Below are 19,228 nucleotides of genomic sequence, written 5' to 3' on the forward strand. Positions count from 1 at the left end.
GTGAGTTAATTTGCTGCGGAATTGGGAGTGCTAACTTCAAGTCGCCTGTTTTGCCTATCTGCAAGCACTACGTCAAACACCATATTGAAGCGTTCGAACAAACGGTACTTTTGGTGAGAAACTGGTGAATTTGAAAACCAGATTTCTACAAGAAGAAAATGTCGAATGGGGACAATTTTTACATGGTTAGAAAGAGAAAAATAATAACTACAAGGACAATGTATCAAAATCTTCCACCAGACAATTCCTTTAACAATTTATCATTTTGCGTGTGGTTACAGAGTAATATGTAATTTGTGACAAATGGCAGAAAGTTTTGCCATCATTATTTTTTGAAGTGTTTAATGAAAATTGAATCATTTAAGTTATGGAACTTTTCTTTTATGAGATTTATCATGGAATATTATCAAAGCTCTGTCAGAATCAATTCCGAAAGCTGTTTGAAGTATTTAAGGAAATGCTACCAGTGGCTTCAAATTGTAATACCATAATTCATAGCTTACAGAAAAAGATCTTTCCTTCCTCTGCAATTACATCAGGTTTGAATGGTTTTCTATGTCATTATTAAACCCTTCTTCTTCTTCTCTCTTTCCAACGCAGTGCAAGCCGTTCTGGCCGATTGACAAGAAGGATCTCTCTGAGATGTTCGTTAAGAAGAAGGGTGGGAAAGATGTATCTCTGCCGTTTACCTACGGAAAGCCCCACACCACAGTCCTCAGACTCGGAGAGGTATAGAAAACATTCCAATCGTGTCTTATAATTCTGTCTCTCTCCTCTCACTTTACTCCTGCCAAGCATAAAGAAGGACAATGTATTTGGTTTATGGTAATGTAAACAAAATGTAAGCACAATTGATTGCAAGAGTACTTTAGGACAAGGCTCGTCTAGAGTAAAATTCCACGAACCAGTTTATACAGCAGTTGCATAGTTACCCTCAGAATGCTGTGCTCTTTAATATAACCGAGCAGTAAAACCTGTAAGCATGTTGCCTGTTACAATGAACCACAGAGGCTTAACATGTGACCAAGAACCACACAATACTTTCCATCGCTGATTGGCTGTTTAGAGCTAGCAACTATAGGTCATTGGTCAGTCCTGGCTGCTTATGCACATTACAGCTAAATTCATGAGGATAATTTCTGCCTTTTGGGCTCGGGTTGAAACTGATATGCTTTCTTCTGTAATGGAAGTAAAAACTTTGCTGGCTGTCAAAATATTACACGAGTCGTTTTAATTTTCAAATATTGTATTTTTAGAGCACTATATAGATGGTTGAGGGAAATATCTACTCACATTCCGTGGATTACAGAAAAGTCTAGCTCCAGTAAAGACCACCAGTGTCATTAACATGTTTCCATGTTTGCTCCAACAGGGTAGTGGTATCATTGTGGAAGTGCAGATAACAGAAGCTGCCACTGTAGTTGCCTTTAGGAACTTCTTAGGTGGAAACTTTACTTTACAAATCATTAATGATACCGAAGATATGCCAGTTACCTTCCATCAACAGTAAGTACCAAAAAATCAAATTCATGCCTTCAACTAGGGTGTGAATGAATAACTTAATCTGTAGCGAATTCATGCCTTCAACTAGAGTGTGTGAATTAATAACTTCTTCAGTAGAGAATTCATGCTTTCAACTAGACTGTGTGAATTAATAACTTCATCTGTAGAGAATTCATGCCTTCAATATTGTGTGAAGTTAATAACTTCATCGGTAGAGAATTCATGCCTTCAACTAGAGTGTGTGAATTAATAACTTTATCTGTAGAGAATTCATATTTTCAACTAGAGTGGAGGAATTAATAACTTCATCTGTAGAGAATTCATGCCTTCATCTATTGTGTGCATTTATACTCACTGTGAATTCTTGTATAGTATGAATCTGTTTAGTGTGAATTTTATCCTTTAGGATGCCTAGTACAAGATCACTCCCATACATAGTCATCCAGAATCAATAACATTGAATTCAAAGAGGGAAAATCTGTTTAAAAGCTGCTAATATGCTACAAAAAAGGCCTGTTTAGATAATTATATAAATATCAGAGTGCTTGACATTTTGATCCTAGCAGGATCTTCTTTATGGGCAAAGTGTCGGTAGAGAGAAAGTATAACAAATATTTAAAAAATAGAGAGATGAATATGCTGTAGACGACCTTGATGAAGGAAACGTCAGGCCCTGAGGAATTCAAATAAGTGTTGATGTCTAATATCTACTGTGAGATGGTTCTTTGGAAAGTCACCTAGCATGAATCATCATGGTTGTCGGATGATGACTTTAATGGATGACAAAGGGTGATATAAGCCAGTCAATGTCAGTATATTAATCATAAGCGGTGCGTGGACGTACAGCACTAACCAACATCCAGGTGCTGCACCCATATGATACTGATGGGCAGATTAAAATCCTGGTCTATTTGTTCAATAGACTGAAAGAAGAGAAAACATTTTCATTTGCTTAGACTGCTCTGAGGCTGCACTGTTGTTGCAGTTGATACAGTTTCTGTGGTCACATGTTCAGTCCAGTCTGAGTTTGAAGGGGACCATTGATGACATATTATATTTATAAATATCTGTCCATTTCCAAAAATATGAGATGTGTTTTTTGTCTTTCCTAAATGATACCAACAAGCTTAATCACCCATGGAGGTGCAGTGATTTGCTGGGATGTTTTAACAATTCAGAACATTTTTTACAAAACGATGCACATTTCTAGTGATACCATCGCCAAACACCCTTTCATTGTTGTTTTCCTTCCCAGGGGTGTTAAGGATGAGCTGAAGCTTGAGCCTCGAAAGGCCCAGTTGTACACCTGGCAGCAACCCATGGGGAACAGAAAACTGGTCTGGAAAGTGGACGAGAAGGAAAACACTAATAATCTCATCAAAGTAAGAGAGGAATTGTTTGCATGAAATAATCCAAGAATATCATTTGATGAGGAGAGGGTTTCTCTCACCGATTAGCTAATGTGTGCTTATGATCTATTTGCAATATTGATTTATCATCTTCTATTGGTCAGATGGCAGTTATTGATTCTAACTGCCAAGAAATACAATTGAATTATGGGTTTTGGATATGTCCATTATAGTTCAATTACCAGTAATTAGAAAAGGGTGATCGCATGAGAGGTTTGTTACTGTGTAAACCCCAACGGAACTTATATCGTTATCATGTATTCATGTGTCAGTCATTAGTCAATCAATGACCAATACCAGCAGTGACACTTGAGACTTAGTTACCAGAAGGTGTATCAATATCTATGGCTAAATTAGTGCAGTTAAAATAAATGAAGCAAAGAGCTTAAAAAATCTTTGTAAAATCTCAGCCTGTTTGCAAACGACCTCACTATGTGAGTCTCCATTCCATGTGTGTTCGATTGCGTTGATGTAATTTCTTTTTACTCTAGGATGGTATCGGGGAAATCAAATTCAACAGCACTCCCGTTTATTGGGTGTCCTTCTTAGACGGCACTCAGCGGCTACTACTCTTCACCGAAGACATTGCCAAGGCAACCAAAGCCCAACAGGTATGTCAAGATATTGTATGATTGATATTTATGATAGGTGATTCCAATGTTTTATGCAATAAATTGTCGTATTTAATCAGGTGTAACAGCTATTTGATCTACATTCTTAGTGATTTTACTGGTACAATTGACAATCCTTATTGTATCAGGTATAACTGGTATTATTTACATCACTGTTGAATCAAGTATAACTAGTATAAATTACATCCATGGTGTATCAGGTATGACTAGTATAATTTACATCCCTGTTGTATAAGGTAACACTGGTATAATTTACATCCCTCCTGCATCATGTATAACTGGTATAAATAACATCCATGGTGCATCAGTTATTACTAATGTAAATTACATACATGTTGTATCAATAATTTACATCCCTGTTGCATCAGGTATAACTAGTATAAATTACATCCATGGTATCAGGTATAACTGGTATAATTTACATCCCTGTCGTATCAAGTATAACTAGTATAAATTACATCCATAGTGCCAGGTATAACTGGTACGCGTATAATATACATTCCTAGTTTATGCAGTATTACAGCTATTTGATGTACATTTAATGTATATAATTTCCTAAATTATACCAGGTGTCTTCATGCAGATATATGATTTATATTTTCAGGCAGCTGAGTTGGAACAGGTTGATCAGGAGGTCATATTATCTCTGCCCGGTATTGGTCTATCTCTCGTTAACAACTTCACCAGGAAGGAAATATCCTACATTGGCATCACCAGGTTAGAACATTCTCCCTTCACTACATCTTTATTGTCTTGCCACTTCCTCTCCTCCCCCCTCCCCCCTCAAATACTACCATCCCTTATTATCAAACCATTGCTACAGTGATTATATCCTTTTGACTCGTGGAGCAGTGTTATGTGACGTAGCAATTATTTTGTGAATACCTGTTGTAGGAGGCATTCTTTTTCTGTGTTCTGTGTACCAAATGTTTTGTATTATTGTCTTTATTATCAACAAACTTTTTGAATTTCAAAGTCGTTGTGCAAAATGCAAGCACAAAGTTTTTCCCATGTCCCTTGTCTTTAAATCTGGTTACTTATGAAGTGTGGTAAATCCCTCATCCCGTAATATGACCACAAACGAATTGTGTAATAACCCTTATCCTTTAATATGCCTACCAGGGGAGTTGGCTATATTCCTGATCCCATAACCTGACTACCAGGGAAGTGGGTTTTTCTTCTCTATCCCTTATTATGCCTACCAGCGGAGTGGGCTATATTATCCTGACACCTAATGATCTGAGTTAAGGGGAAGCGCACTTTATCCCATAATCTGACTCCCAAGGAAACGTGATGCATTAATCCTCATCATGTGTTTAATCTCTTCGTTTTCTCTTCATCAAGCTCCGGGATCATCTGGCAGAACAAGATTAGACGTCGCTGGAAGGATTTGAACATCAAAGAGATGAAGGCTCTGGAAGACGGCTACCAGAAACATCAAGTAGAGGTGGCTAATAACAAAGATGCTCCCCCTAAGAACGTGAAGCTGGAACACCATCTGGAGGTTTGTGTGGAGGAATAAACCTCTCATCATACTCGTCTATCTTTCCTGCTTCTTGTTCATCCTGTGTGTTATCGTCCTTTCTCAATTTCTTTCTCAACCTCTATTAATCTTTCTCTTTTTTAAGGTTGACTTCACAAGCATGGTGATGGTAAAGCCGAACAAGCGTAGCATGCAACGAACCTATCAACACGGCGTTTGGTTACAGCTCCGAAAGTCCGCTCATCAGTTTCAGTTCCACATTAAGCTGAATCGATTACAGGTCGACAACCAGACACCGGCAGCCATATTCCCAACCGTTCTTGCCCCGGTTCCTCTACCAAAGACCGTCGCAGCTGAAAGCGGTAAAGAGTTGGTGTATATTAAAACGAGAGCTTAATTTGAATCAATTTGAATGAAGAGATTATTTGCATACACGTCCCAATTTCATTCAAAGTTTTATGGATCATTTATTTATATTTCCTATTTAAACTTTATTTAATTGAGGTTGACTCAAGTTTGAAAGCGGTAAGGGTTTGTTGTATATTAAACGAGAGCTTAATTTGAATCAGTTTGAATGAAGAGATTATTTGCATACATTTCCTAGTTTCATTCAAAGTTTTATGGATCATTTATATATTTGATTTAATTTTCTTATTTAAATTTTATTTAAGTTAGGTTGACTCAAGTTTGAAGGCATGTTCTTATTTTTTTTTTTTTAAAGTATAACGTGTGTTTAGATTTCCCTGGGACCAAATATACGTGATGTGTATCTGGTCCTTTGTGTTATATTACTTCCGATGGAGCTATCGAGCAAAGCAACAGCTATGTTTTCACTTTCCAACCCATGAATGATGAAACTGTGAGTTTTAACATAGATTAACCCTAAACCAGTGTGGGACTTGATAAATGAGTTAGTAGTAACTACTGTCTGGAATGCACTTCTGAAAAGTAAGAAGGAAGGTGGGTGTTTCATAAACACAGGATATGTTGGTATCCCCTCACGGACTCCTTAATGTTACCCCATAGTACAAAACAATCAACACCCGTACTATTAAACCTAGCCAACAGATGCAGTAAAACAAAGCTTCCCTATTAAAAGCTTTTGGTTCAATTCCTTAAAAAGTTAAGATTAATATCCAATTATTGAATGTCTGCTAAAAGACCATATTCATATTTTTGAGAAAGAATATATCATGCAAATGGAAGAAGGATTATCTCACACAACTCGTATAAGACTCTACAGGAGTCTGAGCCATCAACATAGAGTCAAATTGTATTCGTCAATCTTCAGGTCGATGGTAAACATCTTTTGCCTTTTGAAAAGTACAATAGAGTTATTATATCAATGCAATTAAACAGAACTCTCCTGGCGAAATCTTTACATTTATGTCGAGGACTGCATTATATTGTTTTTCGTCCTACAGCTCCCAAGCCTATGATTGAATTCAGCGTCATGATGCGTACATCTGAACACAGTACTGTCAAGCAGTTTAAATATCTCAAAGTCCTAGTCCAGGAAATGGCCGTCAAGCTCGACATGGGATTCCTGTCTAGTATCGCCGGTCTCTTTGCTCCAAGCAAGGATGAAGAAGTTGATGAGGTAACCTTTTGTCCTTTTAACAAGCTGAATTCATCACTCCCCGCCCCCCCCCTCCCTGGAGTATCACAGAACGATAAGTAGGCCACTCTGTCAGGTTTATGATGGATCAATTGATTTGTTATTGTTATTTATTGTGATGTTGAGCCCCCTCTAAAAGTTAGGAGAGGATAGACAATTTCAATATTAAGAAAAACTTTAATTTAGTTCCAAACCATGATAATGGCCTGTAGAAGATAAAGAGAGGCTCAGTGGAGATGAAAACCATGGAAAAGCAATGTACTGGACTGTTTTTCTCATTCTGAATCTGTCATTGAGAACAGAGTCATTGATTCTTTGAGCTTATAGAAGCTGGAGGATTGTATCACATTCTGGCCAGAAAGACCTCTCTCGTCTGTTTCTTAGATTATTTGGCTAATACGAATTAAGAAAGTTCTCCCTCTATTTATTTATTTTTTATTTCTATTGACCTTGTGTTGGTATCCATGATATTTAGCTCTCTATTACCAGCAATGAAAAGCTATTTCCAGTATACAAGAAGTATCCTGCCAAAGTTTTTACAACATTTCAACTCTTCATCTGTCGAAAGAAATTTTAATTGGGAAAATTTGCAATCTGTAGGTGCAGTTAATCAAGGATAATCACTTCCACTTTTCAAGGCAGAAAATACACAGACGCTCCAAAGACAGCGGTCGTCGTTCAGTTCTAAAACGGCCATCTGCCGAATGAGAATGCTGACTGTGATGGCCCATAAATACTCCCAATACTGTCACAAACAATTTAAAATTCTGCCCTGGAATTCCCAATGCCCTTATTATCTACAGTGGGCCACAGTTTTGTGATAAAACTTTGTAATATGATGGTATGTTCTTATGTATATCAGTGGATAATACAGAGCGTTACAGGCCCCAGTTAAGAACCCCAAGCAACTTTCTCAACATGCTAACATTTTTACTCAAGACAGATGAACCTGAAGTTTGTTTGCCTTTTTGTTCATTTTTTCTAAACTTTTTCTCTGAATATTCATAGACTGTTGAGAAGAGGGTAAGTGTCCACGGCGACATTTTATTACATATTTTCCCAGTTCTTTCTTCTTCTTCTTTACGTTGCGTGTTGCTTTGCCTGCTTGACGTTAACATATTAATCAGAATTTATTCATGTGAATTTTAAAGTAAAAAAGTCTGACATCTATATTCTGAATAACAAAATAAAAATAAAAATAAATAAAACTGTTAGCAAACTGCTTACCACTAGAGAGCCTGTGTATTAATGTGTAAAAGTAAGTTGGCCTGACGTTACGATCCTAGCAGGATCTTCTTCAGAGGCTAAAATTTTAGCCTCTGAAGAAGATCCTGCTAGGATCGCAACGTCAGGCCATTTATATTCTGAGACGATCTTTTATCAAAGTCATCCAGAACAACAATGTGACAAAAGTCCTGCTGGGACCAAGAAGTCAAAGTCAGACTTGCTTTTTTGCTAAATGCTGCTCACTTAACCAGGACTTAAACAGTCTTCAGTTTCTTCCATAAACCAGTTAAGTCGCCAACAGCAGTGATATTTATAAGTGATTACCTCCATACTCTGTGGCGATGGTGGTAGAGGTGTAATTCTGGCATATTTTGGACACTAATCCCAGGAGCAGAAGATCATGACATTTTGCCTGAAGCTTAATAGTTGATTCTTTCGTTTTCACACTATTTGACCAAAAGCCCAAAAATGTTTTAAAATTCAATGCGTTGTAGTGAGTTTGATAGAATCTTGCTTAGTTCACAACCCTGGCAGTGACAATGCACATTGCAGCATTTGGACCACACCAGTGACAATAATGCAAACATGTATATCAATGTAGTTCAGGTTACACACATACACACGCACATATCTAATAATCATTTAACACTTTTTCTAAAAGGATATCATATTTCAAAGTGCTTTGTCAGGAGGTACATATGCCATTAGTATTAACATAAAGCTTTTCCTTTTAATGTTTTTCAATTTATTTCATATCAAGCTAAAAAACTACTCCACAAATTTTGGTCTATGAGGGAAGTGATAATCTTACCATAATTATCATAGTTTACATTTTAGTTTTATATTTTATATTCCCTCTTTTTGAGATACTCTTGCTGTGATTAATACTACTCTTCCCTTTCTTTCCTTGAGTTACTGTTGTGTTTGCAACATTGTGACCTTTGACCTCTGTTTCCTTTCCGTTTCTTTTCCTAGAATTTAACCTGTATCAGTTATGACTTTCCTTTGTTTGTCTGATGCATATAATACCTCCTAAATGTCAATTCAGACTGAAATCCCTCCCCCCCCCCTATCCTTCCTCTATCTGCTGCACCCTGTAGTTGTCTGTTTGCATACTTATATCAAGAAATTTGTGTTTTGCTTTAATAATTGGTGATCCAATTGTTGGTAATGAACTCAAATGTCACATAAGTTGAATTAGCATAAATTTAAAATGGCCACAAAGCCACATATGAACAACCGCTTCATATCAACTACCCACCTTCTAGGGCATCCCACCTTCTAGGGCATCCCCCGTTTAGTGAATATCACCTGTTTGATACAATACTTCCTTTCACCTGAAATAAACCCACCTCATCCCATCCCATGTCAGCCTAAATTCACTTGACCGGTAAACCCATCACTTTGTTACAATCAGGCATTCTCCTAGTTATGATTCATGACTTTCGTCTACAAGACAGCATTCTCAGCAGCTTGAGAAATCAATTTCTGGTTTAATTTGTATTGAACATGCAGTTCTTTAGCATAAATAAATAAAGCCTAAGTTATGATAAAGTGTTTCATAACACGCAAAATGACTTAAACTGAATCATGTCATAACAGAGCTGAAACTTTCTGGTATTGAACTTATTTTGCTAAGATTTAACAAAAAAAATTCACTGCAAATTTAGACTCTTTTACTTATCTATCTTTGAGAAACTAACCTGTATGCTTTAATACAATTAACAAAATGAAAGATCTAACACGATTATAATCATAATTAACTCATGTTTTATATTCCTTGTTTAAACTTACAGTACGCAATGTAGTGCAGTTATAGCATATGGGTACAAGATGAGGCTGACATTTTCTGTTATTGAACTGTTGAATTAATCTCGCAAATAAGAAAAAGAACTTTCTCATTAGCTGTACCGTTTTCATGAAAATGCAAATTTTTTCAGTTTGCGTATGTTTTTTTCCCAACTTTTTATAGCAAAACGAAGGCTTTGTCAGGATGCTACTGACTCACACTTTAATGCCAAATAAAATAAAAACTCTAAGGATGAATGGTTCTGAAACAGAACATTTTATTAGACAAATTTTTGCAAAAAGGTAATGGCACATGACCACCAAGATATGGAAACCATAATCAGAAACCAACTACATGGTGGAAAATTTGCTTTTTTTTTCTGCTCGCATGTTCTTGGTTTCTGTGTTGATAAGAAGAAATTCCCCTCCCCCCCAAAAACAAATAATAATAATAATACAGAAGAACTTGATCTGCCTTTTTGTGGTATTTTTGTAAACCAATGAATTTTGCCAGCATTTTCTCTGACCATCTTGATTACTTTACTGCCAACCAGTTCTAACTTTAAAGGGGGATACCTTTTGTTAATCTCCCAAAGCCTGACAAGTAATATGAAGACCATGGAGAGCCTACCATACTATGATACACACACACCTTGTGTCCTAGTGTTATACAAAAGCAGCTTAAATGCACAAATGTCCGATCAAAGAAGTGAAGAAGTGCTTCAGACACTTTGCTTAAGACGACACTTTGCTCGATATCTCTCTTATTTTTTTTAACATTTGAGAATTTCTGCATTATATTCTGATGTAAACTTTTGAGCATATAGAAACTAGATTAATCTTTTAATATTCTTGTTACCCTTTTAGCTAACCTTTACTTATTTTGCTAAAACAAAAGTTTTCACTGCAAATTTAGACTCTTTAATACCGCTTTGCTTTTATTTATCTGTCTTTGAGAAAGTAACCTGTATACTTTAATACAATTAACAGAATTAAAGATCTAACTTGATTATAATCATGATTAACTCATGTTTCATACTCCTTTGTTAAAACTGACTGTATGCAATGTAGTGAAGTTGTGGCATATCGTTACAAGATGAGGCAATGTGAAGCCATTTCATGGTTACAGCTGTACAGCACAATTTGATGTCCAAGTTTCAAGAACAATCACCTTAAACATTAAGATATGAAGTCAGGGGCAATGAATTAAGACAAATTCTTCACAGATGATACTGATGCTGTAAAGTAAATCTGTTATGTTTCTAGGGTTAGGAATACAGTATGTTTAAATTGTGACATATTTGCTTCCTGTGATGACCAGAGGTGTAATTATGACACATATAGGAATAATTGCAATGTCTTACTGTGACATTTGGAATCTGTGTTAATAAAATGGATGTGAGTAAGGAGAGTAAAGATTAGCTTTGGGGATGGGTAATCATTAGTACTTTTGAATTCACTATATTAAGCTTGTAATGATGTCCCTTCCAAATTTAAATGCTCTTTGTGGAAGTGAAGTTCAAATTTCTGTTCCATGCACCAATACATGTGACATCTGTCCCTTCCTGAAGTTTCCTGGGGCTGTCCCTAATTTGTGTGGAAACATCGCATAGTCATGGATCATTTCAGAGAGCATGCCAAGCTATAAAAAAAAGTAAATTTTGACTGAAAATACTCTACCAATTCAATATGGTCTTTAATAGCACTTTTGAGGCAAATTACAATAATGGAAACAAGATTTCTGTTTTAGTTAGTATTCTTTAAATTGTTTGACTTTGCAGCTTGAACTGATGAAGAGTGACTTTGGGATGGTGACCTCAGCTCTGAGAGAAGCAGAGTATGTACAAGTAGCCCTGGCCAAGGATTTCAACTTCTATGATTCATTCCATCTCTCACCACTGAAGGTAATGATTATCATTCATTTATTCATTCATTATTAATGGTTATTCATCACAATAATGTTTATTCATCAGATCCACACCTTATTATCACAGTTACGTGTAATTGAAAGGATATATCCTATAGAAAGTGTATTTCCATAAACAAAAGGAACATTTCCTATGGATATATGCTAGAGAGGATGTGGATAATTGGATGATATCCAAGAGGAGGGTTGGCAGTGTTTAACGTTTGTTAGTACTCGCCTGTATCAAGACCTCTTGGTTCTTATCATTACATAGGCAATTGCAATTGAGTTGCTAGAGAATTAAATTTTGTTTTGTTTTATATGTGAAAATTAGTTAAAAAGCAAAACAACACTAAATGCAATTTAAAAAAGAAGAAAAATAAATTCTATCAATTTCAAGATTTTTAGTTTTGAAAAGTTCTGTAGCTGTCTCACTTCCTCAGGAGATTGCAGAGGTTTTTAGTTTATGTTATTTTTTGGTTTAGTTTACTGTTTTTGGAATATGTGAACACATCTAGGCATGCTTCGTATGAAACTTTCTTAAACACTCTTTAAATATGTCTATGTTGTTCTTACAGCCATGATCTACAAACAGCTAATCTGTTTCCTTTTATTTTTGCTGACAGATTCATGTCAGTTTCTCATTATCAGATACAGGAGTAGGAGAAAGTGACGTCTCCATCCTGAATGCTGGAGGAGCAAGAGCTAACACTATGAACCTCATCATGCAGAGTGTGGGAGTGACATTGACCAATGTAGATGATGTACTCTTTAAGTAAGTGTACCTTTAACAGCTGGCTTGTGTTTGCAACTTAAATTCACTTGCCATCAAATATGAAGTGAATGTTTCATGTTCTAACAAACTTTGAAAAGAAACCCATGGCAGCATTGGTACAGAACAATCACTGCTAACTTGAATGAACCTCATTAGAAGTCAAATACAGTTATAGAATGCAACCGAGAACCATTTTAGACATTGACTGGCCAAGTGAAGCCTTGTGCTACTATTAATCTACAGTATTACAACTCAGATATCATTACATTTAACCAGTAGAACTCATTTTCAGTGACAAGAAATGAATTCTGGTATCTGTGAAGGGTGTGATTGTCTGTCTGATATGTCATAGAATGGTTGGAGTGGGTCCATTATAATAGCTGTTGTCTACTGCTCCTACAATCCTACTGTCCACCCAATATTATTGAGTACCGTGTGGGTTTGACTTGCAGAGTACAGTTTAACATTATAGCAACCTGACCATTATCCTACAACATGTACTGTTTGTAACAGACTTTATTGTTCTCTTGCATTCACACTATACCATTGATGACCTCCATAAACTTTAATAATGTATCATTGCAATCTCTCCCTCAAGATTGTATCTAACCTAAATGATGACTGTATTTTTGTCCTCTTCAATGACAGACACTATCTCACACAGCAATATGTTACACAAGATTATAAAATTGCTGTGCAAAAGTCGTAACCTTCAGAGCATAAAACCCATAATCATTAATATACCAAACATCACAATGCAAAAGTTGCCTGAAAATCTTCTTTGTATGTTCCTTATGTAGTAATTCTTAAATTTGAATATTCAGTAGTGTGATTAATCTCAATTTCTTTATTTTCTGTCTTAGGTTGGGTTTCTTTGAGAGGGAATATCAGTTCTATACTCCAGAGCAGCTTCAATCTGAAGTCGTGAAACACTACTCTAACCAGGCTCTGAAACAACTCTACGTATTGGTGCTCGGTCTCGATGTCATCGGCAATCCGTTTGGATTTGTACGAGGGGTCGGTGAAGGGGTCAAAGACTTCTTCTACGAACCCTACCAGGTAAGCGGCGGGTGAAAAGAGTCTTCTTAAGTGAACTATATCTGGTATGGTGTTAGAAGAGGCAAGGGAAGGGGGGTATGACATCCTTCTATGTACCCTATCAGGTTAAATGTAAGGTGTTAGGAGGGGTCGGTCAAAGCTGTTAAAGCCCTCTGTGAAGTTTTATCAGATATGGTGTTACACAGGCTTGGTAAAACAGTCAAAGACTTCTATGAATCAGTGAATTGGTGAAAGACTATCTTTTGAATCGTCAGTTTATATTGTGTTACTAGAGGTCAGTGAAAGACTTTTTACTACGACCCATATCAATTATTAGGCGAAATGTTTGACTAGCAGAGGAGAAGTTTCAGTTCAAGAAGTAAGATTCATGCATTTCCCCTGCATGTCATGTTTTTGCTGGATTATATTTATAACTTATCATTGCCAATTTTAAAGATGTGTTTGTATTTAGTTTCTAGTTTGACTGGAAGTAACCCCCCCCCCCCATGACCCATGACAAGAAGTTTGCCATTATCTGTACTATTCTCAAGATTTAAAGTTTTTAGACACCCTGGAATAGTCATGGGAAAGCTTTAATAAACTGCTATGTAATTTTAACACACAGTTAGTTCTTATTGTAGTGGTAGTATTTTAAATTGTTTTCACACTTCACTTTACACAAAATTTTCCATTTTCCAAGCAAATGTTTTCTGATTAAAAGAGATTAAAGATTAACAGACAGAGTGGTTTTGGAAGTGTCTGTAATATTAAAGACCACTAGAACATTCTTGCCAGTTGTTATAACATTTCTGTTCAGGTTTGCAATTTGGTGGATTTATCAAGATTTAAGAACACATGTAGTGAAAGTTACCCATTTGAAGCAGTAGGTGATTTCAGATTTGGACCGTTTGAACACTTTGTTTGGTTCAAAATAGGTAATTACAAATGCAATTAAATGCAAAGAATATAGGAAAGTGCAAGTAAAACTTCATTTCAATTGAGAAGATTCCCTAATATACAGTACCAAAGTATTTTCAGAAAACAAGAATTCCATTTGCCTGTGTTTATTTTCCAGGGTATTGTACAAGGTCCTGAAGAATTTGCTGAGGGTGTCGCCTTAGGAATGAGAAGCCTGTTTGGTCATGCCGTGGGTAAGTAACTGTCAACGGACAGATGGACGCACAGATGGTGTGCGATACTTACGGCTCAGTCAAAGATAGAAGTCCCTTTTATTCAGATTCACAAGGAGATACAAACGAGGAGATACAGACAAGTAGACACAAACCCAACAATTGTTATTGACCTGTGTGGTTAAACCTTTAAAATCTTCAAAACACTTCACAAAACACTTCAAAACACTTTTCAAAGGGCTCCAAAAGGGTGCAAAAGGCTTCAAAGGGCTTCAAAACACTTTACAAAAACTCATAAAATTAATGAAAACAAGAAACAGTAATGAGAAATACAAGAAGAAGATCCAGTATCTAAAAAACAGTAAAAATGGTCATGTTCTGCAACCAACTAACATAAATCTTGTTCCATTTAAGAAATCTCACAGCTTTAATGTTTCTCCAGACACAAGACTGAGGACTTGGTTCAGTGTAAATATGACTTCATCAAGCCCACACACTCTTCAATTGTTGCTGTTTTTTTTTTTGCTTTCTTTATTTATGACAATACTTATGTTCTGTACTGCAGATGGGTTTTACAAATGTTGAATCTAATATACTCATCCCCAGGTGGAGCAGCTTCGTTAGTGTTTCATTGTTTTTCTGCTCTCATCCCCGGGTGGAGCAGCTTAGTTAGTGTTTCATTGTTTTTCTGCTCTCATCCCCGGGTGGAGCAGCTTCGTTAGTGTTTCATTGTTTTTCTGCTCTCATCCCCAGGTGGAGCAGCTTTGTTAGTGTTTCATTGTTTTTCTGCTCTCATCCCCGGGTGGAGCAGCTTCGTTAGTGTTTCATTGTTTTTCTGCTCTCATCCCCGGGTGGAGTGTTTTGTTAGTGTTTCATTGTTTTTCTGCTCTCATCCCCAGGTGGGGCAGCTTCGTTAGTGTTTCATTGTTTTTCTGCTCTCATCCCCGGGTGGAGCAGCTTCGTTAGTGTTTCATTTTTTTCTGCTCTCATCCCCGGGTGGAGCAGCTTCGTTAGTGTTTCATTGTTTTTCTGCTCTCATCCCCGGGTGGAGCAGCTTCATTGGTGTTTCATTGTTTTTCTGCTTTCATCCCCAGGTGGAGCAGCAGGAGCTGTGTCACGTATCACAGGTACTCTCGGCAAAGGCCTCGCTGCCCTCACCATGGACGAGGAATACAAACGTAAACGACAGCAAGCTATCAATCAGAAACCAGCGACATTCCAGGAAGGAGTGGCCAGAGGTGGGAAAGGCTTGGTTATGGTAAGTTATCACATGATGTGTTGGTTCTTTAAAAAAAATACAAATAAGGACTACATTTGATAAATTCCATTATGATTGAGTCTATTGTATGTCAAAATTGTGTCTTAGTTCCTTGCAGTACTGTGTTATAGTAAGAGCTGGACTGCACTGTATGTCTGATGCTGCTTCAATGTTTAGTTGTGTATTTTAAAGGCTACAAATGTTTACCTGTACTGTTATTTCAGCATGTGTACTTTAAGAGCAATAAGGTCAGCGAAAGGAATTTCCATCCATCAGCTTATCTATTCCTTGTTACAAGAATTTAAAAAAAAAAAAATTACAAAGGCATATACTCAGTGTAAGATAAGGATATCATTGTCTGTACTCTTGTTACATTCCTTACATTTGTTTCCTTTCCTCTTTCAACCAACCACCGCCTGACAGGGATTTTACGAAGGTGTCAGTGGTGTGGTCAAAGATCCTCTGAAGGGGGCCAAGAAAGAGGGCGCTAGAGGGTTCTTCAAGGGCGTCGGTAAAGGTCTGGCCGGAGTGGTGGCCAAACCTACTGGAGGTATCATTGATTTTGCTAGCGGCACATTCGAGGGTATTCGCAGGTGAGCGTTAATTCTCCCTCCCAACGTTTACTTTGGAATCATGCAAGTATCTAAAATTTTGTTTGTTCAAAGGAATTGTCCTACGAGCCAAATCACAAAGTCACTCTTATCTTGATGTCCATCTTTTATTTCCAGAGTTGTCGATGTCAGCGAAGAAGTGAAGAAGATTCGCGCTCCGAGGTACCTGGGTCCGGATGGGGTCACCAAACCATATGTCAGACGGGATGCAGAGGGCCTGGCCCTCTTACAGATGACAGAGAAAGGCAAGTTTGCAGCAGTGGAAGACTATGTGGCTCACATGATGGTCACCTCGGATAAGAAGAGTTACCTGCTGGTGACGACAAGGTGAGACAGCTGATTGTCCTACAGGGAAAAAGAACATCAATTATGGTCTGTTTTCTGTTTTGTTGCATCCATGCACGTATGGTGTTTTGGGGTTGATTTGTGGCGAGGAGGGGGGGTGGAGGGAAGTGAATCTATGGAGAAGTGGATTACTGTGATGAGAGGACAACCAGTTAATTAAGGGGTCAGGATTTCAGGCTTATCTGATAAATATCTGTTACGTTTAGGGGTTGTTTTTGTGGGGGAGTGGGGGTGGGGGAGTGAATCTATGGAGAAGTGGATTTCTGTGATGAGAGACAAACCAGTTAATTAAGGGGTCAGGATTTCAGGCTTTATCTGATAAATATATCTGTTACTATGTCTGTTGTATTTATATGCAGGGGGGATGGTATTGATTATGTATTATTTGCATGTTATGTTTTATATCCATCGGAGACTAAAGATACTAAAAAATGAAAAGGCACATTTAGAAAACATTGGCTTGCCAACTCTAAAAATCACAGATATTTTGGCTTTATACTTAAGGAATATTTAAAACTGACATCGTAAAGTTAATAAGTAGTAAAATGAGAGATTGCAAGACTTGGTGATATGACTCTAGAAGGGAGGGGAAACTAAGTGAAAGTAATTAAGAAGTTGAATGCAACAAGCTACCTTAAATTGTTAACAATCTACCTCTTTAATATGATGGAGTTAACAGTGCAAAGCTAATGTCATACCCATTACTTTTATATATCAAATTACGTTCTCTCCAATGTCTCTGAGCAGTCGCATCATCTACACTCACCGTGGTGATGTCATGGGGTCGTGGGTCGTGGAGTTTGAATTCCTCTTCAAGAACTTGAAAGACGACCCATCAGTCTCCGACAAGGGAATACTGATTACTCCAAAGGTAAGATACCTATGTTAGTGATGTTTATGGATTAATGACTTCTCAGCAAATTTTTACAAATGTTTTCTGCTGATTGAGCTGGAATATTGTTATGCTTAAAATACTGGTTTTTGTGTCATCTATGGGTAGCATTGTAGATGATTCTGCATTCATTTTACCCTCATAACATTTAAACCACAATCCAGACAAATAATCAGTATTAAAGTCTGATCAACGACTCTTCGTTTACTTGTAGGAGAAGGAAGGAGAGAAGAAGCCGAAGAAGGGTCTGGGTCTGGGACTATTGAAGCACAAACATAGCGCCGGTAAACTTGTACAGTATCTGGACAAGAAAGAAGCTCAGGTTAGAAACCATCTTCTCCTCTGTCAGGAGGTTTTACTCCTCCTAGTAAAAGTCTCCAACAATTAAAATCGATGGACTCTGCTCTATCCTTCTCTTACCTCGCACTTACCTTATTAATAAACAAGACATGTGTCACAATGTCAGGTTGGTCGGGGTGGGGGTTGAAAGTGGGGTGGGGGACCCAGGTAGGGAAGGCATTTATTTCATGACTGTTTTTGTCACCTGTTTATTTTTCACACATTCCTCTTGTGGTTTATAATGACTGCCATTGACAGGGTCTGCATGTCCACAATTTGTGTCCATTTCATAATAAGTCCGTTGACTGAGATTGTCTTTATAAGGTTTGTATAATTCCATTTCATAATAAATCTGTTGACTGAGATGTCTTCATGAGGTTTGTATAATTCCATTTCATAATAAGTCTGTTGACTGAGATTGTCTTCATAAGGTTTGTATAATTCCATTTCATAATAAGTCTGTTGAGTGAGATTGTCTTCATAAGGTTTGTATAATTCCATTTCATAATAAGTCTATTGACTGAGATTGTCTTCATAAGGTTTGTATAATTCCATTTCATAATAAGTCTGTTGACTGAGATTGTCTTCATAAGGTTTGTATATAGCACTGTGTCATGTGGAGCACATGTAGGTGTGATTCTAATGATTGAAGAGGCCAGGCTTGAAGTAGCTTGTATTAAGAGAATTGCAGTGCTGTTACTGGTTGGAGATGGTCCGTTTAACATTGTTCTGATGAAACACACAAGTGTGTATCGAATTTCTCCTTGAGCCACTGCAATTTGTACTGTGTACAATTATGCATATAGTTGAACAGGTTTCTATGTAGACTATGGGATTTGGGTGGTGAATGTCTAGTCACCACTCAACAGGTACAAGGATACCGTTGGAATCAGATACAGAAGGATATTTTTAGCTGTTTCTGTTTTGTGACAGAATTTCAATGAATTTGTGATTGAACAAACTTTATTTAGAGCATAACACCTTTGTGCAGTAATTAGATCCCTTATATGAATTGAGTCGTTAAGTATCATACATTTCTTTGTTCTTCCGTTGCAAAAATATTTTTACAACTTCCGTTAGCCTACTTGAAACTAATTTTCTAAATGTCTGAACTTTGTTTGGCCCAAACTCATTTGGACAGTTAAAGGAATGGTTAGATAGGATAATTGGTTCTTTGATTGATAGACAGACAGATTTATAAACACATCAATAGTGTAAAAACAAACAGAAATGGGCGTAGGAAATATTTGCACAAAATATTTGAGAGAATAGTA

At 37.0% G+C, this 19,228-nt stretch overlaps 1 protein-coding gene and 1 long non-coding RNA gene across 8 annotated transcripts in view; both read left to right on the plus strand.

Annotated features, from left to right (window-relative positions):
• The window catches only part of LOC139966510 (intermembrane lipid transfer protein VPS13A-like), a 123,122-nt gene that overhangs the window by 101,536 nt on the left and 2,358 nt on the right, over positions 1–19,228 (plus strand). For 6 of the 7 annotated variants that reach the window (XM_071969591.1, XM_071969595.1, XM_071969593.1 and 3 more), the window contains 18 exons: positions 601–729; positions 1,373–1,506; positions 2,759–2,885; positions 3,404–3,523; positions 4,149–4,261; positions 4,889–5,048; positions 5,173–5,389; positions 6,452–6,627; positions 7,654–7,668; positions 11,442–11,564; positions 12,193–12,341; positions 13,205–13,400; positions 14,455–14,530; positions 15,604–15,767; positions 16,191–16,360; positions 16,496–16,705; positions 17,471–17,594; positions 17,830–17,937. In XM_071969591.1, coding sequence (XP_071825692.1) covers positions 601–729; positions 1,373–1,506; positions 2,759–2,885; positions 3,404–3,523; positions 4,149–4,261; positions 4,889–5,048; positions 5,173–5,389; positions 6,452–6,627; positions 7,654–7,668; positions 11,442–11,564; positions 12,193–12,341; positions 13,205–13,400; positions 14,455–14,530; positions 15,604–15,767; positions 16,191–16,360; positions 16,496–16,705; positions 17,471–17,594; positions 17,830–17,937 — 2,511 coding nt within the window. The remainder of the gene's footprint in view (positions 1–600; positions 730–1,372; positions 1,507–2,758; positions 2,886–3,403; positions 3,524–4,148; positions 4,262–4,888; positions 5,049–5,172; positions 5,390–6,451; positions 6,628–7,653; positions 7,669–11,441; positions 11,565–12,192; positions 12,342–13,204; positions 13,401–14,454; positions 14,531–15,603; positions 15,768–16,190; positions 16,361–16,495; positions 16,706–17,470; positions 17,595–17,829; positions 17,938–19,228) is intronic. The other variant, XM_071969592.1, reaches the window with a different exon arrangement.
• On the plus strand, positions 17,944–18,960 carry LOC139966511 (uncharacterized). Its single transcript, XR_011792684.1, has 2 exons — positions 17,944–18,278; positions 18,332–18,960. It is a non-coding gene; the product is annotated as an uncharacterized lncRNA (long non-coding RNA).

This window comes from Apostichopus japonicus, chromosome 4, assembly GCF_037975245.1.
Source record: "Apostichopus japonicus isolate 1M-3 chromosome 4, ASM3797524v1, whole genome shotgun sequence".
Classification (NCBI taxonomy): domain Eukaryota; kingdom Metazoa; phylum Echinodermata; class Holothuroidea; order Aspidochirotida; family Stichopodidae; genus Apostichopus; species Apostichopus japonicus.